Consider the following 25420-nt stretch of genomic DNA (forward strand, 5'->3'; position numbering starts at 1 on the left):
GAAAATTAATGAGAGTGATAGAACTCAAATTTTAAGACAAAACTTCATAAATAAAGAAATTACAATGTGCCAATGGGAGAATAGATTATTAAAACGTAAGAAGATTCACTGAAGAAGGCAGGAAAACGACTAACAAATGAATGGGTGACTTGGAAAGCGAGAAAGCAGTTGGAATGGACAACAAAGAAGATCTAACAGATGTATAATTGGAGCTCCTAAAGTCCTAGAGACTGGAACAGAAGTTAGAGAAAACCTAAATCTGCATATTGAAAGGACCCACCAACTACTTGGAAAAATTCATCTAGAATGATGAACTTTAAGACAAACCTTAGTAAAACTATATTAGACTTTCAAGACAAAAGTCCTCAGGGCCTGCAGGCAAGAAGAGTATGTCATAGCTTGTAAAGGCAAGAACGTGCTGAAATCAGACTTCTCAAAAGCATCGTACAGAAACTGGCAGCAGTGAAAAAGCATTTCAGGAAGCTTAAGGAAATCAAAGGCAAGGCAAGCTCTCTTTCAGTATCATGAGTACAGAAAATTTTAAATGTGTAAGCATGAATACTGTTACACTGAGCTCTTCCTGAGAAATCTGATGAGGTAACTTTATTCAACTAAGAGATGACTGGAAAATTTGGTGATGAAGTTGTAGAGATAAGGCAAAAATAAGAATGATTATATGGGTAGAAAAGTAATATGTAAACCCTAGATGTTCTGACAAAGTAGAAAGAGTGCAAATTTAAAAATGGAATAGAAGAACAGAAAAAGAGGAAAGCAGAATAAGATTATTGGTTGTATAGATAATAGATGAGAGTCAGAAGGTACCGTTTAAAACTTAGCAACTGGAAAATACACAAGTAAGTAAGGAACAAAGAAAGATTGGAGACACTAAAAGTACAAATACAAAAATAATCATGCAGCAGAAATGTAAAGCTATCTTCAGAACTCCTGTTAAAAATATAGAAGAGAAAGAATCACATCACATAGAGAAATATGGTAAATATGTGACAATTACTATACAATAACATGACAGGAGTTTAGACCAAGCACGTCATCATTCATATCAGTAAATTAAATGTGCTTAACTCAACAATTAAATTTTCAAGTTCGTAAAGCAAAACTCTGTGCTGTATTCAAGAGATCCATCCCTTCAAAAGATAAAAAGAAAAGTGACTAAAAAGGTTTAAAAAAAGGAATTAGCAAAGTTATATCTGGCAAATAGAAACAAGAAGTAAGGGCTGTGAGTCTGATTGATACCAGACAAAATAGAATTCAGACCAAAAAGTACAGACCCAAAGGACACTTCATAATGAACATATAGGTACCAAATATCACAGCAACCGCCTGTATAAAGCAGAAACTATAGGACATGGCAGCAAAAACAAATAACAGCACGCCTGGGTGGCTCAGTCGGTTAAGCATCTGCCTTCTGCTCAGGTCATGACGTCAGGGTCCTGGATCAAGCACTGCAGTGGGCTCCTGCTTGCAGCAAGTCTGCTTCTCTCTCTGCCCCTCCCCTTGCTCATGCTTCTCTCATTTTCAAATAAATAAAATCTTAAAAACAAAGCACACTAATAATAGGAACTTTAACATACCAGTCTAAATATGGTCATGTGGAAAAAACATAAGTAATGATATCAAAAGAGTTTTGCAGATTAAGTCCACAGGCCAAATCCCTTCTGTTACCTGTCCTATAAGTGAAGTTTCCTAACTCAGCCACATCCAATTTTTTACATGTTATTTATGCCTTTCTTGCTACAACAGAGGAGTTGAAAAGTTGTGACAGGGGCCATATAGCCCACAAAACCTAAAACATTTATTTACTCTCTGATCTTTTGCAGAAAAAGGTTGCTGACCCCTGATACAGGAGACCTAAGCAACATTTTTAATAAGGTAGCTCTTACAGATACCTATTAACACTGCACATTGATAATAGAAAATATACCTTCTTTTCAGTGTACAAGCAACACTCAAAAATTTATTTTGTTGTAAGTTGCAAAGAAAATAGCAAGTTCCATAAATTAGGAATAGTGCAATCAGCATTCTTATCCACAATACCATAAACCTAGAAGTTTAAATCAAATAAGCTCTTACACCTGGGGATTTAAAAGCTATTCTATTAAATGACCCATAGGTGAATGGGCAAATATAAACAAAAATTACATGATGTTTGGAAAATAATCACAAAAACACATATCAGAATCAATGGGATACACTTAAACCAGTGATCAGAGGAAAATTCATAGCCTTGAACACCTTTATCAGCAAAAATGAAAGAATAAAAATAGATTACTTTTAAACTTCCAGTCAAAAAAGCTCTAGGAAAAGAACAAAGTAAGTCAAAGAAAGTATGAGGGAAGAGAATAAAGATGAAAGCAAAAATAAGAGAATTTAAAAAAAAGAGGTCAAATCAACAAATCCTCATTTCAAAAAAAAAGACCAGGTGGGGAGAAAGCACAAACATTAAAAAAAAGATGTAAGAGGGAAACAGTTATTGATAGAGGATATAAAACTTCATTGTAAGATTACTTTGCATACCTTTATGCAAGTAAATTTGAAAACCTAGATAGAATGGATAATTTTCCAGGAAAAGTATAATTAACCACAATTAGCCTCAGTAATCATAGAAAGTTTAAATTTATTTTTGTGGAATGAATACAGAAAGTTATTAAGGAGCTACTCCACAAGAAAGCACCAAGCCCAGATAATTTAACAGGGAATGTCTACCTAACATTTAGAGACTAGTTAGCAACATAAACTTTCTGAGTACAGAAATATTTATGAAGCAAGTACAACATTGATATCAAAACCTGATAACGATCACACGCACACACACAAACTTGGATCAGTAACACATATGAATATTGGGCTAAAATTCCTAAATATCAGTTATTAGACTCTAATATCCCACATTAAGAAAATAATATATCATGACCCAAGCAGGTTTTATGCCAGGAATGCAAGAATAATTAATCATATTAATTAGGTCTAAGAAGAAAAATCATAATAACTATCTTCAGAAATGCTGAAAAATTCTCTGACGAAAATTTAATACCTGGGGGCAACTGGGTGGCTCAGTCAGTTAAGCGTTTGTCTCTTGGTTTTGGCTCAGGTCATGATCTCAGGGTCATGAGATCAAGCCTTTAGTCAGGCTCCCCACTCAGTGGAGAGTCTGCTAGAGATTCTCTCCCTCCCTCTCCCTCTGCCCTCCCCCCAATCACAGGCATGCTCTCCCTCAAAATAAATAAATCTTTAAAAAAAAATTAACACCTGTTCCTAATAACAGCACTGAACTATAGGAATGGATGGATACTTTCTTAACATAATATATATACCAGAGTTCTAAAATCAACATCTTAAGGGAAAATACTAGAGGCATTCCCACCCAGGTCAAGAATCAAGGAAGTTCACTGGCTCCAGTACCTTTTAACGTTATATTGGCACTATTAGCCAATGCAGCTAGGCAAGAGAAAACAATTGGAAAGGAAAGAAGGAAAACTCTATTTGTCAGTGACATGATCATTTACCTGGAGAATTCTGTAAGGAATCAATGATAAAACTAAGACAACAAAAGAATTCAGCCAGGTAGCAGTATATAAAAGCAAGGAAATATCAATAACCTTCATATGTAAAAATAATTACCAGTTAGAAGATATAATGGAAGAGAAAACTCCATTTAAAGTAGCAACAGAAAAGATAAAATGAGAGTAAATGTAATAAGAAATGTATAAAACCTAATGCGGTGTTCTAGATTGACTTGTTCATCCCCCCCCAACTTATATGTCAAAGCCCTAATCAAAAGTCCCTCAGAATATGACTGTATTTGGAAATAGGGCCTTTAAAAAGTTAAAGTGATCTCTACATCTGAAGCTAATGATGTAATATATGTTGGCTAATTGAATTTAAATTAAAAAAAAAAGTTGAAGTGAGGCCATTGGGGTGGGTACTAATTCAGTTTGTCCTTGTAAGTGGAGATTAGGGCACACACAGAAACACCCGGGAAATAAGCAACGTGAGGACACACAGGAAGAAAATAGCCATCTGCAAGCCAAGAAGAGAGGTCGCAGGAGAAACCATCCTGCCACTGCCAACACCTTGAGCTCAGACTTCCAGCCACCAGAACGCTGAGTAAATAAATGTCTGTTTTGTAAGCCACCCAGTCTGTGGTATTTTGTTATGGCAGCCCTAGCAGATGAACACGAAGAGGAACTATGGAATGTTCCTAAAAGGTGCAAACATAAACTTGAAGAAACCGTCCTAGGTTTTGAATGGGACATCTGAACATCAAGATATTCCTACCAATAAGTTAATTTATAAATATATTGTGACCCCAGTACAAGCACCAAAATCTCTTTTTTTCTGGAGGTAGACAAGGTGATAGCTAAAGTTGATATGGAGGAGTAAGCATGCAAGCAGACCATTGAAAGAGAACTGTGAGGGGGGACTAGCCATATCAGCTATTAAAACATATTAATAAAGCCTCTATAATTAACACAGTGGTGGTGGGGCACCGACTAGAATAGAATGGAATGGAATGTCTAAAGATAGACCCTAACATATATGGGAACCTTACGAAAAAGGTGGTATATCCAATCACTGAGGAAAAGATGGGCTTTTTAATAAATGGTGTTGGGGCAACTGGCCAACCATTTGGGAAAGGATAAAATTAGATCTGTTCCTCATAGTATAAATAAAACTGAGCTACAGATGGATCAGAGATCTAAGTAAAATAGAAAACTTTATATGCACTGGAAGAATGCATGCGTGAATTCCTCCTCACAGTCTGGGTGTAGGAGAAGCCTTTCTGTGACTCAAGACCCATATGCAATAAAGGAAAATATTGATAAATTTGATTACCAAAAAAAAAAATAAGCTTTTTCAAATAAGTAAAGTCAAAGACAAATGACAGATTGTGATAAAATATTTGTAACATATAAAATAGCACAGGCTAAGATCTCTAATATATATTTATTTATATTTTTTAATGAAAAATGAAAAGACCAAAAAATGGGCAAAAGGCACAGGCAGACCATTTGCAAAACCGTATATTAAAATACCCCCTGAAATACATGAAAAGATGATCGACTTTCACCATAAGAGAAATACAAATTAAAATTGCACCAAAATACCATTTCTCACCCATCACATTGTCCAAAAAATCAAAATCTTGGGGCACCTGAGTGGCTCAGTCGGTTAAGCATCCAACTCTTGGTTTCGGCTCAGGTCAGAATCTCAGGGCCATTGGGTAAAGGCCCACTTTGGACTCTGCACTCAGCACGAGTCTGCTGGAGAGTCTCTCTCTCTCTGCCCCTGCCCACCACTCTCTGTCTAAAATAAATAAAATCTTTAAAGAAAAAGAAAAAAATTCCTTAAAAAAAAAATCTTGACAAGATGGTCTGTCCTAGGGGCTGTGGGGGAAAAGTCACTCTCATACATGGCCGGTAGCAATGCGAAATGGCACAACCCCTGTGAAGGGGTACTTGACGATAACAAAGCTGTATCTTCATTTTCATCCACTATGGCCACTTCTAGGGATTTACCCAGAAGGTACTCCTTTAACAATACAGCAGTATATGTGTGCATACGGTTGTTCATTACAGTGTTACATGTAGTGGTAAAATATTGTAAACTGCCCAGACATGGGAGATTGGTTGAAGAAACTATGGTGCTGTATTACCTGCAAAACAAATGAGGAAGATCTCTCTAAATTAGTAAGTTAATTGTAGGATATAGGTGAATAAAGCAAAGTGCAAAACAATATATAGAGTAGGCTGTTTTCCTGTTTAGTAGTAAAGACAAAAGAAAGCACATATTTATCAGCTTAACTTTTTCAAGAAGAAATACAGGAAGGATAAACCAGGGGATAAAAATAAATTGATTGTCCTTTAAGGAGGTTAGATGGGGGACTGAGTAAACATATCGTAATACACACATAATAAGATGCCACACACAACATTGGATGGCTCCTACAGACATAGTGTTGAACCAAAGAACCCAGACACAAGAGTCTATATTATTCCATTTATATGAACACTTGTGCATTTTACTATAGGTCTATGATACCTCAATACATTTTTTTTTAAGTTTATTAAAAGATATTTGTACCGAGGCACCAGGCTGTCTCAGCCTGTAGAGTGTGGGACTCTTGATCTCAGGGTCATGAGTTCAAGCCCCACGTTGGGCGTGGAGCCCGCTTAAAAAAAATAATAAAGATACTTGTACCTATGTCGGCAGTGGCAAAATTGATCTTATTAATCAGAGGTGAGGAAAAAGTTATTTTTCTCCTCAAGTTTATCTGTAGGGTGGTGCTTTGCTGTAGTTGATGGCTCATTCCCAGGTCATCTGCAAAAGCTGATGATGTCATCTGCGCTGTGGACTAAGGAGGGCACTGCGCCCCGGAGCCAGACCACCGCAGCACACAACAGAGTTGCTGCAGGAACACACATGCCAAACACGAACTCGAGGTGTACATTGCCTCCTGCTGCCACTGTCATCTGTGAGCAATGAGAAGAAGCAAATTCCCAGTTCTCAAATTATAGGCAAGAGGAGTCGCTGAAACAGGGGCTCCAGTAAGGAGAGAGAGAGAGAGAGAGAGAGAGAGAGAGAGAGAGAGAGAGAGAGAGAGAGAGAGAGAGAGAGAGTGTGTGTGTGTGTGTGTGTGTGTGTGTGTGTGTGTGTGTGTGTGTTGGGGAGGTGTCCTTTGAAGGGTCAAGATGGAGGATGGACTCCAGGTGTTGTCTGGTGCTGCATTTTGGGGGCAGGGTTTAGAGGCCGGTATTTACCCCCTTTTAGAGGCCCTAATCAGAATTGAGACTATCGCTAGATGACCATGAAAGGCAAGCTGGAAAGTAGTGACTCCAGCTGCAGCAGCTCAAAGAAGAAGAATGTTTTTAATTGCATGGGTAATTCAAAGGTATTGTGCTATTTCAGAACCTTTGTTTATTTTGGAATATAGATTTGTTGACATTGGGGAGCCTTTATGACAATTAGGAATTTTTTCTTCATCAAAATAGTTTATATTTCAGGTGACTATTGAAAGGTAGAAGGAGGAATTAAGCTTTTGATGACTTAATTTGGGTAGATTCCATCACTGTGCAGTAAAGGAAATACATAGTATTATACTAAAAAGATTTGTTTTTTAAAGGATCAGTTAGTGGGGAATTTATTTCTACAGATCAGCAATTTAAGATATAGCTTGTGAGACCATTTAAGACCTTGAAGAACCTATTTTTACTTAAAAGAAAAACAATCTTCAGCTCATGAGTAAGTGATAATCTAAGTGATCAGGGCACATTTTCCTGCAGAAATGGTGTAAGTTACAGATAGATTCCCAGGAAAGCCCTCAAAAATCTACTTAATCCCTAATGCCACTAAATATTGTTTCTTGGGGAGAATATATTCTAAATTCCAGCTCCCAACAACAGTAGCAGATTTTAGATCTCCTCCCCTCTCCTCCATGCAGATTTCCAAATGGATGGTTTTTCTAGCCAAGGCCATGAGAGTAGTAGGGGTTCGGAGGGCCTTTGTTCCTGGGGAGGAACTATCTGGAGACTGTGGTGGGAAGTTGAGGATCTAACCCAGTTAGGGCTTGTTACCCAGGCCTTCACTTCGATTAGCATCTTATTTATAGTGGCTTTGCCTCTAGAGGTTTCTGGAGGTTGCAGACCCTGCTAATTATTAACTCCGTAGGTTCCTAACATACAGAGCTTTTAGGAATGGCTTGAGCTGTTTTCTTTCCTTCTCTAATGGTGTGTATGTTTTTGGCCTTTATACCTTGAGTATCCAATTAGCAAAATGTGGATTGTATAACCTGTTTTTTCCTTTGCCTGTCAGGTAGTGCTGAGGATTACTGAGAAGTGGGTTATATGCATTAATATCCTCAGGGAAAAGGTTTTTTGTGAAGTGTGACTGCTTGGACACAACATAAAGTCTGTCCCACAAAACATCATATTTTATCTAATTAACTACCTTCATTGGCATTTGGATTTTATGCTGCTCACTGTATTTATCCTCTCAATCTTATTTACTGTGCCTCCTTTTGTTTTAAAGTGAGTTAATATGTCAATTTAAAACATTTGTGGTGAATAATCCATACCATTCAGTAAGTATTAACTCTTTCAACGTAATATCAACCAGAGCTGTGAGCTTGGAACCGTCGGTGGTATATGTTCTTAATTGTACTTCAATTTTTAGTGAATGAAAACGTTAAGAATGGGGCAACCTTAACATTTGTGTGTGTGTGTGTGTGTGTTTTGTTAATCACCATACATTACATCATCAGTTTTTGATGTAGTGTTCCATGATTCATTGTTTGCGGATAACACCCAGTGCTCCATGCAGTACGTGCCCTCTTTAATACCATCACCAGGCTAACCAACCTTAACATTTTTAACATAGAAGGTGTTTTGCAGACTTTCCCTGGGCAGTTTGTGCTGTAGGTCTCGAGCCCAAATCACAGCCGTTCTAAAGAGACCATCTGTTACCACATTGATTCCTGAGTGAAAGGTGCTTTGCGCTTGAATGACGCTTTTGAGTTGGCAGCAGGGCAGGGTTCATTGTGACGTTATTACAGATTTTCATCATTTCCATGTTTATCTCTCACTTTTCTTTCCCTTTTTCCAGTTCTTCCTCCAGTGCTGGTTCCAAGACACAGCGAATATAATCCTCAGCACAGCCTGTTAGCTCAGTTCCGTAACTTAGGACAAAATGAGCCTCACATGCCCCTCAACGCCACTTTCCCGGATTCTTTCCAGCAACCCAACAGCCATCCGTTCCCTCACTCCCCCAGTAGCAGCTACCCCAACTCTCCTGGAAGCAGCAGTGGTACCTACCCGCACTCTCCCACCAGCTCAGACCCAGGAAGCCCTTTCCAGATGCCAGGTGGGTTGGAACGTTCCACATCGTTCGGGTCAGGTAGACAGTGCTGCTGCAAGGGTTGGGGGGGAGCCGGGTACACCAGCACGCAGAGTGCTCTTCAGCTCTGTTACACGGCGCTCTGCTCTCAGATGCAGGATGCCGCTGTGGTCAAGCAAGCAAATGTCCTGTTTTATCTGTCAGGCACAGAAGCTTGAATAAGTTTTATTTTTGATTTTGAAACAGCTGCATCCTTCTAGGAGTGGCATAATTGTTACAGTCTTTGCTCTTGATAAAAGAGAGAAAGAAAAATAATGTGTTGCACACATTGCTGTACGTGGGGGGGAAGAAAAACCCTGTTTTAAGTGCAACCTCAGAAAAGATATTTCCTGAGGGATCACACCCCCCTACTTAATTAAATTCACTTAAGTGGTGATGTAATCCCAAGAAATATATACTTTAGCAACAAAGGAAATGCAGCAGAAGTATTGGAGACCATCTGCTTGTTTAACTTAGCAAAGACAAAGACAATTATCCTCCTTTTTTAGATTTAACTGATAGTGTAATGTTTATCAAAATAAATGATTAATTAGGACATTATATTTTTCAAATTATAGGTTAGTAAGCAAAGCATCTCACAAAAAAATGATTAGTGCCAAATTTCTTGCCAGTAGACTTCAAGAAAGATGCTCTACACAAAGATGTACTTAACATTGATTAATACTTCAAGAAGGGAAAAATGGGTGGACAGTCCTGTTTATTAGGCCATTTGAAATGTTTTTAAGTAAATGCGAATTTGACAACAGTGCTGGTAGGGCCTCAAAAATTGAAAAGTGGTCCACACTTGATACTGCTTTTATTTCCATATTTGTGACTTCTTTTGGTTTTGAGCCTTTTATCTTGCATTGTTTTGTTTCTCAATCCAAAACTGTTTAGGATGAGGCAGGGCAGCAGGGATATAGATGAGTTTAAAAGTCAAACTAAGTATCATCTGGTGATCTCCTATTCACCCGACTCTCTCCCAGACCCGTTGGGTTTGATGAACAGGTAAGTGGTAAAGAGATAGTTTCAGAAGCTTTTGAGTAGTGGCAAAGCCAGGGTGAGGCCAAGAGTGAGAAACTCAAAGATTATTGCTTGAGTTTACACATTGTCCCCAGCTCTGAGGGATTAAGGCCACAGGCCACGTAAAGGAAACGTGGAAAAGAGAAAGCAGCCAGGGGTGGGAGGAGGCACTTGTGGGAATAGCAGAGTATTACCCATCGCTATCTGGTGGTCTCTCCCAGTGGTGCTGATGAAATTTTCACCAGCTCATTTGCAGAAATTTATTGGATTTGGTCTCAGAGGCTTAATGCTCATTGTCTTCATTCCTGGCTGGAAGTAAAGCAGAGTCAGTGTTACAGCTGCAGGGGAAGAAGCTGAATTAAAAGAAGATGGAGAAAGGGTGACAGAGGCATCCAGATAAGGTCCCCATAGTCCTGTCTTTGTGCTGTGAGTCCTTGCTTGCTGTCAGCTGGACAGTGGGAGTTCCTGGGTTGTGAGTCAGCTGGAGACTCGGTCTTGGAAATCTCTGAAAAGCTGTTAAAGGAGCAGCAGCATTGGCCATTTGTATTCCGCAGTTGCCCTGAGTGATCTCGGCTACTCCTCTGGGTTGTTCATGGTTCCCTAAGGTAAAGCTTTGTTCCCTGCCGTGTCAGGTGTGCTAGATGGGCTCCCGATAGCCAGTGAGGGACTTGCTTTTTGATCACAAAGGACTATTTGTGGGCAACCCATTACCCCTTATTTTATTTAAGAAAAACACAAGACCCATATTAGTGTTCTTTGTTTCAAAAGTCATGCTCTTGGCCTCTTATTGCCAGCTGGCTCTGAGCTTTCTAGAAGAACATATGTAAATTCTGAAATAGAAAATAGCTGTGATAAACTGATTATTACTCTGCTACGAGGGGTTTTAAAACTAGTGATTATTAAAGTAGGTAGGGAGAAGGTAGTCCTAACAGAGTGCTTGAAGTCAGGAAAAATTAACAGTCGAAGTCAGCAAATTGGCTATAATGAAAGTCAGTTGGTAAATTCCTAAGAGCCTATGAGTTTAATGGAAGAGACCCTGAAGCTCTTTTTCTTAAGAAATCCTATGTAGCTTTTCCATCCACCAGTGAAACTGAAATGCAGAGGTCCTCTCAAAGTGGTTTGTATGGAAGTGTGTTCAAATGCTCTTCTGATTATTCTAAGAGAGCACGAGCCCAGATAGGCAGACTGCTCCTGGACCTGGCAGAGAGCGCTTTTCCTCCCACTGGACTTTGACTACAGTTGTACCAGATCGTGAGGTGTTAGGCACTTACAGAAAGTGTACATCCAGTTCAGTGTCTGTAGCAGCCATTTTCTGATGGGGGAGTTGAAATGGGCAGTTCAGTCTCAGTTTCACACAATATATGTTTTAAGCGTGTGTGTTTATTTAAGGAGAAAGAAATCATTTTCTTTAAACTTTGTAGCTGATACACCCCCGCCTGCTTACCTGCCTCCCGAAGACCCCATGACCCAGGATGGCTCTCAGCCAATGGACACAAATATGATGGCACCCTCCCTGCCCTCAGAAATCAACAGAGGAGGTAAAATGCATTGCTGTGTATTCCCTTTTTAGTGTCTAAAGTTTATCTGTCCAAATGTTACTTTCTCTCACAAATGTTTATTAGTCTGTAAAAAGATAGCTATTGGTGAAAGAGCTCAGTAAGAGAAGCTAGATAGAATTTTTTGGATTACAAATAAATCTTTCCTATGAAGAACACGCTGACTTAACTAATGAAGGCCTGAGTATAATTGTGCAGTCTTCTGTTGAGAGCACAATACTTGATAATTTTGAATTGGTAATAAAAGAATACTTTTAAGTGAAGGACAGAGGGGTAGTAGTAAGAAACAGTGAGCCTAACATTACTAAAGTGGAGTTGTCTTGGTCATTTCCAAAATTAGAAGTTCATAGAACAAGGCTTTCCAAAGTTTCTTTTGTTGATATTTATCAATATCATTATTTTCCAGCCCTCATCCATATACAGCTGCAGCTGGAACAAACTAATATAACATTTGTTTCTTTCTTGCTGTATTTATTTGTTTCTAACCTTATTACAAAAGGGGCGGAGGCACATGTTTTTCCTCTTCTCACCTGGAAGCGCATAAGCAGCATCTCTAAGCAGGATGGAGCATTTCTTTCCCTTTCTGGTAGAGAGTGGGTGTGTTTCCAGCCCTGTCATACCACCATACCTCCGGCAGTGACTGAGGGGAAAACGCCATCGTTCTGCACTGGCAAGTGGTGTGGGCCCAGCCGAGCAGAGAACTCGGGTCAGTGAGTGTTGGGAGAGTCCCTGAGTACCCTAGGAGGTCATGACCACGTTGTTGAAGAAAACTCCCAAACAACCTCTTGTGGAAGAAGGTGTTGCCCTGGTGCCCCGTGGCATGGACCATTTCTCAATATATATGCATTTTATGCAAACTGAAGTTACAGTGCAATCTCATTACTAGGTGTATGTCTCATTTTGTTCTTAACTACTTTTTTATTAAAATGGGAGGTACCTCAGACTTTATCAGAGTTGCTTACCTTTTTTTAAGTTCTTAAAACCTGATGGTAAACTTAAAGAACCTTTCTTAGATGTGCAGTGTAATAAATTGGAATGTACGACTTAATCTGTAAAATATTTTTACATCTGTCTTATTGGCTCTGTATCTTATGGTTCCTCATAATCTCTCGAACAACCTCCCAAACATAATTATCAACCAAAAAATAAAAATGCTGGCTGAGGGGAAAAAAACCGTCCTGTCTCCCCCATCTTTGGAGTTTGTACTTCGGGAACAGGTCAGCAGGAGAGGACCAGCACAGCACCACTGCCTAGTGAGGAGCGTGTGCACCCTGTGGCGATCGTGGGTAAACCTAAAATGTCTGCTGTCAGGAAATAGGCCTTTAAGTTGCTATAAAATTTTTCCTTTAAATAGTTTTTTGAAATTTCCCCATTAGAATAAGTTTACAGTTAATATCTTCATGAGGAAGGAATGTTGGCCTTTCTGTTACTGGTTTACCTTTGGTGGTTTTCCTAAAACCAGAGTCAGCACACTACAGCCCACAGACCAATTCAGCCCGCTGCCTGTTTTTGTAAATAAATTTTTACGGGAGCACAGCTACGTCCATTACGTATGATCTGGCAGCTTTAGCATTGCTAGGGCACAGCTGAATGGTTGCAGTAGAGACCAGATGGCCCACAAAATCTTTCTGGTCTTTTACAGGAAAAAATGTGTCATCCTCCGACCTAAATGAATAGTATCTTGAACAATCCCAATAGCTTATAAAAGCCTTCTGTAATGATGTTGCAGCCTTCTTTTAAGATCTAGCACTAGGTAAATCACTAAAATTTTGCGCTTTGAAATACAGCAAGCTGACCTGGGATCGTTGCTCAGCAGAGAAGATAGCGTACGCCTGTATTGGGCTCACCTGCTTAAGTGTATAGAGTGGCTAACGTTTGCGTGGATTTTTTTTTAATGATCGTTTTCTTTGTTTTCTTTACCAAATGCTAAAATTAAGTGCATTGGGATATCCGTGGAGGTTGATGTTAAGAACACAGAAGTACTTCTTCCTAAGCAGTTACAGCTTATGCTTCTAATGCGGATATTCTTTCTCTTTTTACGACTGTACGCTCAGGACCTCGTAAACCTCAGATCATTACGTATTGGCATACTGGGCATACGTGGTTTGTATTCCTGGAATCTCTAAAGCAGTGGTATAAGAGGTTTTACTACAGAAGGAACTTATCTTTAGAACCTTTTAGTTGCAAATGTTTAGAAGCATGTTCTGTTTGGAGATTTGTTAGTCTTAAGAGATTTGACTTAACAAGCTGCATCCTGTCAGTAAAGTTGGGTAATTTCCATTGTTGGCCCATTCTGGGAATGGAGAGACAAAACACACCTGCTCTGCATGACTTAAAGCAAATATAAGGAAGTTAGCATGAAATCTGGATGAGCGAGATATGATTCATTCTGTAAAAATGGCCAGCTGGCAAGATTTCTTCCTGCGTTTGAGGACTGGAGCCGAGCTGTGGCTGTGATCGTTATTGGCAGCTGAATGTGAAGTAAGGGAACTGCTTATCAATCATTAGAAACTGATTTTCATTGCTTTGAAAAAAGCCTAGGCCTGTGAAGGCTTTGTTGAAAGTCGCCCTTTTTCTGCCAGCACCTTTGGCACATTTCCTGTCCTCTATTGTGCTCTTCCCATTGGTTTTTCACTTGCTACTTGTATTTCTTTAGATGGGGAGCCAGCGTCTGTGGTGGGGGTGACTTTCATTCTGGCATATGACAGAGCGGGTAGCATATTGTGAGTGTTCAGCAAATGCTCTTGGTATGCTTGCTTAGCTGGCGTTTTGGTGATCTGATAGTAATTGGAGAAAATTATTTTCCAATTAAAGGGGAATGTCACACTTAGTAAGGAGGACCTATTTTGGATGTCATAGAGAAACCATATATGTTATAATGGCCCTTGCTTTTCCATATCTTCATTCCATGATCCTGAGCCAGTTTTACAACACAGTTTCAGTTTTTGAGAGCCCGAGGCACTAACCGAGGTTGACTATAAGCTTTTCTTTCTTACAGATGTTCAGGCGGTTGCTTATGAGGAACCAAAACACTGGTGCTCTATTGTCTACTATGAGCTCAATAATCGTGTGGGTGAAGCGTTCCACGCCTCCTCCACAAGTGTGTTGGTGGATGGTTTCACCGATCCTTCCAACAATAAGAACCGTTTCTGCCTTGGGCTGCTCTCCAATGTTAACCGGAATTCCACTATTGAAAACACCAGGCGGCACATTGGAAAAGGTGAGTTTGCACTTGAACCTCTTTCAAATGTTTGTCTCTTGTGTCCCTTTTCCCCTAGAACCGACTTAGTCGTTCCTAGAGCAGACTCATATAGCAAACATCAGGTAGGAAACACTGGCTCTGGTTGGTAAATATTCTTTCAGTTTCTATTAGCAGGACGTTGCTCACTTTCCAATCAGCAGTTTTCATGGTCTGCCGCCTCATCGGAGTTGGTATTAATTAGCTGAAATAGTGATCTGGGGAGCACTGCTCTAGCTTACGTTTGGCTGCAGGATAAAAGCAGCTGTTCGAAAGTGACTTACAACCTAAAACTAAATGCAAGTTAAAACAAGTAAACCTAATGTGTTTCAAATAAGTACCATAACTCACGGGGGAAAAGAAAGAAAGAACCAATCCAGAATAACTTACGAATATAGTGTTCGGCTATGAATCTCCAGGCCGGGCCAGGTAGGGTGGAGCACTTGCAAACAAATCCTGAACCCTTTTTAGTAGACTTGATTATCTGGTAGCAGTATGAATAAAATAGTTAGGGATCTTTGAGATAGAAGATGAAGCAAATGACTGAGTGTGTGGATGTTGCTGAGAGCCTGGCTGTTCACTGTGGAGTAAGAAACACAGGTGTGGAGGAGGGCAAAAGATAAACCCTGTGGAGGTATCAGGGTGAAATGATGATTTAATAACATGTGTACGTATGTGTGTATGCCTGTTGGTGTTCTCGTGGCTGCGTGCGTGTGCGTGCGTGTGTACATGTGCTCAAACATGCATATAGTTTGTGATCTGTCAGCTGAAAGGGCCAACAAGCAAAGACACCCAGGAGCAGTAAGCACATCTGGTGCTCGGCCCATCATCTCTAACACCATTTCCCACTGAGAGAGGATCCAGGGCTTCTCGGGGAAAGGGCTGACTCCAGGTAGACAATGATGAGCCTGGAACATTTTGTTACACCAGACAGTGAAGAAACGCTTATGAAAATGATGGGGGCATGTCACAGGAGCCAACTTGGAGGGGCTTCCCTGGGCCAATTCTGGGATGGTTTGAGCACCAAGGTAATTAAGTACAGCTGTGGATTTTAAGCCACTGAAAAACAACAGTAATTTTGTAAGTCCATGCCAATAATAAATGGATAAAGGAATGAATGAGGAAGGCTGGTTGGGAAATGTAGAGTGAGTGCTAGAGTTGGAAAGTCATCATTTTGCAGCCATCAGTCGGGAATCCTCGGTGGAAGCTAAACAGAGGATTTTTTTGCAAGAATCAGGATATTTGCATGGTCTTGCAGTGTCTCCTCACAGACTGCCTCTTAGTTACAAGGGAGAATAAAAATCAGTAATCATACCGTGGAGACATTGGACAGCTTCTTGACTGGGAGATCAAAATTATCACCACCAGTGAGAGACAGATGGATGTCATATACCACCGGATGTGATGCCCTGAGAAGGAAGTAACATCATCTATGCAGACTTCCAGTTGAGAATGCCAGTCTGAATCTCATCAGTGGGGAAACTTCAGACAAACTCAAAATTCTATTAAAAAGGGTGAGGAGGAACTGTATTCTTCCAAAATATCAACGTCAGAAGACAAAGGTCTACAAATGTTCCACATTAAAAGAGATTAAAGAGCTATGACAGCTGTGTAATAAGCTGACCCACTGACCCGCATTACAATAAGCTGTGTAATGATCTGTTCCAGAAAGGGGAAAAAATACCACAGAGGACCTTACTGGGGTCAGCAGGTAGAGCTAGAACATGAGTGATAGATTAGATAAAACTATTATATCAATGTTACATGCAATGGCATTGCTAACTGTACTGTGGCTATATAAGAGAATATCCCTAGTCTTAGGAAATGCACACACATATCTATATACACACATTATGTATATATGTAAAGATATCTCCATCTAAAACAAATCCTTTGTCAGAATATATATAGATATATGCATATACATGTATATATGTGTGGATGTGTATATATGAATGTATAGGAGGGTGTGTATAAAAGCATAGAGGGGAAGGAGGTGCAAATGATCAAACATGGAATAAATTGTCACAATAGATGAATCAGGATAGTGGTTATATGAGTGTTCTTTGTTCTGTTTTTCCTGGCTGTTCTATTTCTATAAGTTTGAAATTATTTCAATAGTAAACATTTTTTAAAAATGACCTATAAAATCTAGAATAGTGGACCAGATTAAGTGGTTATTTAGTAAATGCTTAAAAGGCATTTGAGATACAACACTTGATCCTTAAAAAAAAAAAAAAAAAGCCTAAAACAGGAATTAATAGATAGTTCCTTTATATGATTAAGGGAGAAAAAATAAACCCTAACCTCCATATTTTGATGATGAAATGCTAGAACCTAGGTTCGTAACAGAGAGATCTGGGATCTGTAAACCCTGTAAATTGTACATGAACACAATTTTGCATACATTTGGGATGCAGGGATATATTTTTCCTTAAGTTCTAAAGTTGACCATTACCCCAAAGTACTAAAAAGCCATTGCACTCTGGAACATTTCTATTAAAAATTAGGAAGAGGGGCGCGTGGGTGGCTCAGTTGGTTAAGCATCTGACTCTTGATCTCAACTCAGGTCTTGATCTCAGGGTGAGTTCAAGCCCCACATTGGGCTCCATGCCAAGTGTGGAGACTACTTTAAAAAAACAAAAAATAGGAAGAAAATAAGGATTCTGGGAATGTGGTTATTTAAAATTGTTCCAGATGCCTTGACTAATGTATTTAAATGTAGAGTTATCGATAATGGAAATAAGCCAAAATTATCAATATTGCAAATGATGTGATTAACTAATTGATAATATTCTTGGGATAGATTCTTGGAGTGAAATTAGTAGGTCTAAAGCTCTTGATATACTATGCCAAATTACTTTCCAGAAAGCTTGTATTACTTTCCACTTGCCCCATAAGTCTGTGTATGAATGCCTTTCCTCCTTCACCCATGTTAGTATTACATAAGTAATACTGACCTGGTAATATTTATGGTCCTTGTGTTTATTCAAAAGTTATGGTTGTTTATCTAGAAACTTCCAAAGAATTTATTTTTAGAAATTATATGCCAGTTTTCTTTAACCAGTTAGAAAATATGGTGGAGGGGGAAATCACATTTCCAATAGCAACAGAAAATGTAATTTTTTGGAAATAATCTGAATCAGCAATACATGAGAATTATGTAAAGAAAACCAAATTTTAGAGAAAGAAAATTTAGGTATATAAATAAACAGTGTTCCTTAAGGAGAAAGCTTAATATCGTAAGAATATTTTAAGGATGTCTATTCTTCCTAATTTCAGTTTATGGTTTAAAACAATCCATGCCAGAATCACAATGTGTTATTTTTTTGAAAGTGGGAAAATGTGTTCTGTTATTACCTGGCAGGATAAACAAGTGAAAATAGCTAAAATTTTTAATGGAAGAATAAAGAAAAAATTCTTGATATTAGGTTAAATATTATGAAACTACAATTAAATCAGGTTTAGACAAAATGGTAGAAGAAATTAAACTCAGACTATATTGTATTTCAAAATTAATGTACGTTAAGTGAAGCATAACAAATCCATAGTCTTCTAGTGGTCCTGCAGTAACAAAGTTAGCTTTTAGGTGAGGCTATAGGGAGAAACCCTGACCTCACTTCATATATGCAAATAGATTAATGAATTGAGTTTTGTTGTTTTTTTTTTAATGGTAAGCTATTAAGCTAGAAGAAAATACATTTGATCAAAGAGGTAGAAATTTTCTAAGCATAAAAAGCAATAGAAAAGATCACAAGAGATTTGACTCAAAGCTTTCAAACTTCTGTGGATTAAAAAAAATACAAAGGACTAATGGGGAAGCAAATAGGAAATAAATTATTTATAGCTTACACATAGCTCATAAAAAAACAATAAAAATACTAGAACCCCAGTGGGATAAATAGGTAAGAAATATGAACAAGTAAGTTCATAAGAGAAACACAGATGGCTAATAAACATATGAGAGCATATCCAGTCTCACATGCAAATTAAAACAATATTGTTTTTTAGCTGTAATTTATTTTAATTTATTTGTTTTTGTCTTAAACTTAGTCCTGGCACAGGCAAAACGAGAAAGGCACTCATACACTGCTGGTAGGGTGTAAATTGATACAAGCATTCTGGAAAGTCGTTTGGCAAAGTGAATCAAGAGCCTTCGATCCAGTGATTTAACTTCCAGGAACTTCTCCCAAGGATGTTATCAAAAATAATCCAGAGACATTTATCCTGGCATTGTTATAACAGAAAATTAGTATCAACGCTATGGTCCAGTATTGGGAGAATTGCTAAAGTAAATTGTTGTATCCATATAATCATGTAGATACTTTCAATGTTTGCAGAGAAAGGTTAGTAATACTCAAAACCTGTAATCCAGTGTGTCCAACTATTAACAGTTCTTGCCTCTGTGTCACTAAACAAGTGATGATATTTTCTGCTTCTTTATATTTTGTTTTACTTTTTAAATGTTCAAAATGAAAATTCCTCGTTTTTATAATCTGGAAAAAAGTCAACACACACACACACACTCTCTCTCTCTCTCTCTCTCTGTCTCTTAAGTTGTTTTCTCTACATCAGGCAGGAAGGTGGGCTTCTGCTCCAGCAGCTATTTAATTGTTACAGAAGTCTTAGCCATTGTGTGTTCATGTAAACACAACACATAATTTTTTGGATTGGATTGGAGACAATAGTTTTAGCATTGGCTGAGGCATATGCCAGAGTTACCTGCACAGTAGATTGTTTAAAGCCACATGGGATGTGATTCTGTTCGCTGCATGGACTATAATAATCTCCCTTAATGGTGTAGGGCTTTGTCAGAAAGCCCCCCTCCCCTCATTTTCCTTTTTTTAAAGGCTGGGTAGGATCAATTTCCTACACTCCTGGCACTCTAAGATGTCACAGGAAGAAGTTTGGAGCCGATGGTAGTTTGGGGAGATCAGATTGCACACAGTATGAATTATTTTTATAATTATTTTCCCCTGGACCTTACGTCTTACAGCTCCCAGCACTACTTCCTCCGCCTCTGGTTTTCTAAGTCTTTTACTTGTCTTGACCCTCCTTTCTTTGTTATTTCCTAGAAACATCTTGGACATCCGTGTTAACAAAAGAACATTGTATGACCTAAGAGGGTTAACTAAGATTTTATCAGTTGTGCAAGATTTGGAGAGTATCTATCTAGTTAGCCAGAGTTTAAATCCATGCAAATTCATATCTTGAAGATACACAGATGCTTTTTGGCTGAGAAAAATGACAATGAAGACATTGCATGCGTTGTCTTCCTACAGGAGTGCATCTTTACTATGTTGGAGGGGAAGTGTATGCCGAATGTCTCAGCGACAGCAGCATCTTTGTGCAAAGTCGGAACTGCAACTACCATCATGGATTTCACCCCACTACTGTTTGCAAGATCCCTAGTGGGTGTAGTTTGAAAATTTTTAATAACCAAGAATTCGCTCAGTTATTGGCACAGTCTGTGAACCATGGCTTCGAGACAGTCTATGAGCTCACTAAAATGTGCACTATCCGCATGAGCTTTGTAAAGGTAAGTGAGCCCAGATTGGACACACTTGCTGCACTTCCCCTCAGTGTACAAATCTGTGTCTTCTTGACATGGATCCATAGAAGCCAGCTTATTACCGAGGCATTTTGGAACTTTAGTAAGGATGTCAGTTATTACAAGGATATAATTAGAATTATAGGAGTGTTTGTATTAAAGGTCAACGGTGTAGGAGGCTTGAATAACTTTTTCCTATTTGAATAAGCACTGTTTTAACTATTGTAGAACCATAAGAAAATATTTTGTTATATATTTAACATGTATAATTTAAATGCATCATTTTCTTAAGAGATCAATTCAGTCAACACACCCCCCCTTCCTTTTCGTTCTGTGTTTTTTAGTACCTTTATGATGGTAACATTTGTTGCTTTTGTCTCAGCAAATAAACAAGTGACCTTTTTGTAAATAAAAATTCATCACACTGGGGTTTATTTTTGATTGGTCAGGTTTTTTTTAATGTCTTCAGTAAGCATCATTTTCTTATAATTCAGAAATTAATAAGACCCTTGCCCACAGAGTAGTAGATGCCTTCCTTCTAAGATTATTGTTAGGGTTGAGGATGGAGAAGGTTAAAGATATTACTCACAATAATCTCTTTTCTGCCTTCTCTTCTGCCTCTGAGAAATAAAAAATTTTAAGATGTCATTGAAATGTAAAAAAAAGTAAATATCTGATTAGATTTCAAGAGTTGTAACTTATGTTGTAACTTAAGCTAGTGACTGACTTGTCTCTGAATTCTCAAAGATAAATTTTCATCCTCTGTTACCTCGAGAAACAACTAATTATATATTTGGGTGAGGCAATCACCTTTTATGTCCTCTCTTCAGAAGCTCACCTAACTTGTTGTCAAACCTGTTTTGTAATGTGTGTGTTACAGAGGGTAATTTTGGAACCTTCCTTTGTTAATCATCCTTTAGATCAAAGATACCTTTCCCTGAGTATCATTTTTTTCTTACTTCTTTGAATCATATTAGCAGATTTTGACTGTGTTCTCTTAATGTTTTCTCAAAACATTATTCAACAGTTGTGTGTAGCTGCTCTGGTCCCTTTTTAGTCTTAAAGGTTTTTTTTACCCTTTAAAGAGGTTGACCAATACTCTATATACCTGTGAGACTACAGAGATCTTACTCATCCACAACTGACAGTCATTGTTTAATTTTTGACTTTGCCTTTTGGCTAAAATGAATTTTAAAATGAGGACAGTAACTTTCCAGCAATGCTTTTTGTTTGTTGTTTTACTGGTATGGAGGAAAGAATACCTGTTAAGAGTCAGGAGACCCAGGTTCTAGTTTTAGCTGCCATTTTAACTGTGCGATTAAGGCACAGGGATCCTTTACTGATCCTCACGATCATCATGTTTAAAATGGGTGGATGGAGTTGGGAACTGTGGTAGTCTACTATTATTGAAGGACCACTCAAGAAGAATTTATGACTCTACTGCTCCAACCTGGCTTTCTCCTCAAGCTCATTTCATATTGATTACCCAATTTTAATGGTTTTACTTTTGTACATTTTTAATTATTTACCTTTACACACATAAAAACAAACTTTACACTAATAAAAAGTGTTTGTGATATAAGGACATGCATTAAAAATGTATTAGATTTCATTCATTCAGCAAATATTTTTAGCACTATTCCAGAGAATTAATGCAAAGATTGAAAAAGCACCTAATGTCTCTAGGTTCACAATGCTAATGGCCTAGTATATATTTAATCATAAAATAATGTGATATATACTGGAATGGGGGTAATATAAGATATAATGAACATATCTGGGAAGCTGGATTTGGAGTTAAGGATCAACAAATTTTGTTTTAAAACTCCTGCCGACATGATAAAGGGCAGCTGCTTATCATACGTTTGCAACAACAACAAAAAAAATTGCATAGTGTTTGTACAGTATTGTTCTTTTTTATCATAAGGATTGCATACCTTGCCCTTGTCACACTTAGCATCTTAGAGAAATGATATAGAACATTTTACTCATATTAATAGCCTATCTTGTGCTATTTTGAAGACGATCATTTTGGACTTTAAAGCACACATTTTATAAGTTATTTGCACAGTAAACTCCCCATATATCCGAAAAATCCAAGTCAGTTTAGCTGAACAATTATCTCTAGGGCTTCTGCTTTGTGCCAATCACTGTGCTAGATGTTTGAGACCAAAGATAAATAAGATCTGGTCCCTGCCTTCAAAGAACTTACTATCAAATGGAGGAAACATGCACACAAACCTTCAAGTTAGCAGTGTACTGATAGATGTAGAAATGCATGGATGTATATACATAGGCAGTTCATGTATCACGACTTTTAGCTGAAAGTTCTGATATATATATGTATTTCTTTGAAATTCCTGGAGTAGGTAGGTGTCAGAGATAAATAGTACCCAACCTTCTCTGACATCCCTCGTGAAACAAGGGTTTATCAGAGCTTATGTTCCGTTGCCCACCACACCAATGAGTTTTTTTGATCTTTGCAATTGCAAGATTGTCTTTCTCTTTTGCAGCTTTGGTGTCCCAGTTCAGTAATACTGAAGATGTCTGGCAAGCTACCTTCTTGTACAAATGTATAGTGAAATCTATTGATTCAAAGCAATGATTAGGTGTCAGTAATAGCTTTTTGGATATGTATGTGCTTCTGCCAGTTTGCTTCGAGATTGAAAGATCAAGAGCTCTTGTGTTGATAGGAGGACCATCGGTGACTGAGTGGGGGAGAAGCAGAATGTCAGTCTGTGTACCATAACTTTTTCCTTGTTTTCTTGGTGATAAAATGAGAATTTAATATCTGTTACAATCCTATCAGTAACATAGTGGGAAATGAAAATGAAAGTTAAAAAGTGCCTTCGTTAAAACAGCCTTATAATGTATTTGAAACTTCATTCCCCAAGACCAGTACTTCTTAACCTGGAATGTATGGAGGGACTTCAGGGACCCTTGAATACACCCATCCCCTGAAATTGTCTGCCAAATTGTGTGTGTGTTTGTGTGCACAAGCATCTGTCTTATGGAAAGCATCCATGTCTTTAATCAGCATGTCTGGTTATGAGAACTCTTACTTAAAGTTTAACCACGGAGTTAAGCAAGTTAAATGACCTCCAATGTATCTTCTAGGGTTGGGGAGCAGAATACCACCGCCAGGATGTTACTAGCACCCCCTGCTGGATTGAGATCCACCTGCATGGCCCGCTCCAGTGGCTGGATAAAGTTCTTACTCAGATGGGTTCACCTCACAATCCTATTTCATCTGTGTCTTAAATGGCCTCAGGCTTCTGCCTCTTGAAAACTATTGAGCCTTGCATGTACTTGAAGGATGGATGAGTCAGACACAATCGAGAACTGACAAAGGAGCCTTGATAATACTTGACCTCTGTGACCAACTGTTGGATTCAGAAATAAAAAAAACCTTGGTAACATACTGTCGATATCAAGAACCTGTTTAGTTTACATTGTAACATTCTATGGTAAAATCAACTAAAATGCATCCGTTTAGCAGGACTTCGTGTATAGTTAAAGGAGAGATGGCCAAGCCAGGGACAAATTATCTATTGGAGAAACGATCCTAAGAGATTCTTTTGTGTTTGGCACTTTAAGGTCATCGTTTGGCAAAAGTTTAGCATTAATAGTCTCTCTGAAGTGTGTTTTTATCAGGTTTAGAACCCATGTTGAGTCTTCTTTTCATGGGATTTCATAATATTTTAAAACTATTTGTTTAGTAATGATTTTTGTTTTTTAAGTAAAGTTTAATCTTGATGATATACATAGTAATCTTTCTAAAATTGTATGCTGACCATACTGCTGTCAGAATAATGTTAGGCATATGCTCTTTGCTAAATATATATGTACAGAATATTTGGAAGTTAAGAATTGATTAGACTAGTGGATTTAGGAGCATTTGAGGGGGGTGGGGGAGAGGGAAATGACAACTGCAAATGTAGAATATACTGTAAAGAGTCAGTTTGTTGCTTTCAAGAAACAAACTGATGTCTGAATTTTGCTGTGTTTCCCATTTTTTAGAGATTTTATCGTACTTCTTTTTTTTTTCGTGTCTTCTATCCCTTCCTCTCCAAAAGCAGTTATGCAGCTGGTTAATTCATGTAACTGTGAGAGCAAATGAGTAATTCCTGCTACTCTGAAATCGACTGCCTGTATGTTTCAATACCAATTGTATGGAGTGCTTGAATGTAACTAAGCAGTTTTTATGGAGTTTACAGAAATAGGCTTTAATTTTCAAGTGAATTGTTTGCCAAACCTAGTAACTGTTAAATATTTGGAGGATTTAAAGAACATCCCTGTTTAAATCCATTTCAAACTTTTTAAATTTTTTTGTACTATGTTTGGTTTTATTTCTCTTCTGCTAATCTTTTATATTCACTTAACGCTCTCGTACATTGAGTACTTTTATTCCGAAACTAGTGGGTTTTCTCTACTGGAAATTTTAAATAAACCTGTCATTATTGCTTACTTTGATTAAAACTTTTTTGTTTCCTTCCTGAATTCACACACTAGATTTTAGGAATAATAGGATTTGCTCTCTTTTGAGAGATTTTTCTCAAATATTCCTTGCCAAACGTTAACAAACTAAATTACTAACACAGAGACAGAGAAACTGAATCGTGAAGAGAGCAGAGTCCCTTTAATCGGAAAAGGACATGTGGAACTTCGGAAATTAAGAAAAAACTAGCAAAATTTGGAATTTTAGACCTAAATATATAAACTTATGTGAGGAATTGCAGCACAAGCAATTATTGATGGACAGCCAACCAAAGTTCCAATATCTAAACCTCACACAAGAAAGCAAGTATAATATTGGGAAAGAATGAGAACTAAAACCCCCACAAGACGGGGCTCACCTGCCCATCTGCTTACCGCGGGAATGACGGGAATGCCACAGCCGCTCTCCCATCCCCCACCCTCGCCCCAAAAGTCTTCCCTGGAAGGACACAGGCTGGAGGAGACTTAGAGTCTTCCCTGGCCAGAATGATGCCACCCCTTCTCCTTTGTATTTTTATTTTATTTTTAAAGATTGTATTTATTTATTTGACAGCAAGAGAGGGAACACAAGCAGGGGAAGTGGGAGAGGGAGAAGCAAGCTCCCCACTGAGCAGGGAGCCCAACACGGGGATTGATCCCAGGACCCTGGGATCATGACCTGAGCCA

The 25420-nt window shown here is 38.3% G+C and overlaps 1 protein-coding gene across 6 annotated transcripts in view; it reads left to right on the forward strand.

Moving 5' to 3' along the window:
- SMAD1 (SMAD family member 1) overlaps positions 1 to 24724 on the forward strand; it is a 73867-nt gene extending 49143 nt beyond the window's left edge. For 5 of the 6 annotated variants that reach the window (XM_027598110.2, XM_027598112.1, XM_027598111.2 and 2 more), the window contains exons 3-7: positions 8620 to 8877; positions 11334 to 11450; positions 14467 to 14688; positions 19989 to 20245; positions 23375 to 24724. In XM_027598110.2, coding sequence (XP_027453911.1) covers positions 8620 to 8877; positions 11334 to 11450; positions 14467 to 14688; positions 19989 to 20245; positions 23375 to 23518 — 998 coding nt within the window. In that variant the 3' untranslated portion in view covers positions 23519 to 24724. The remainder of the gene's footprint in view (positions 1 to 8619; positions 8878 to 11333; positions 11451 to 14466; positions 14689 to 19988; positions 20246 to 23374) is intronic. The other variant, XM_027598115.2, reaches the window with a different exon arrangement.
- Positions 24725 to 25420: the final 696 nt, after the last annotated feature.

The sequence above is a fragment of the Zalophus californianus genome, chromosome 2 (genome assembly GCF_009762305.2).
Source record: "Zalophus californianus isolate mZalCal1 chromosome 2, mZalCal1.pri.v2, whole genome shotgun sequence".
Classification (NCBI taxonomy): domain Eukaryota; kingdom Metazoa; phylum Chordata; class Mammalia; order Carnivora; family Otariidae; genus Zalophus; species Zalophus californianus.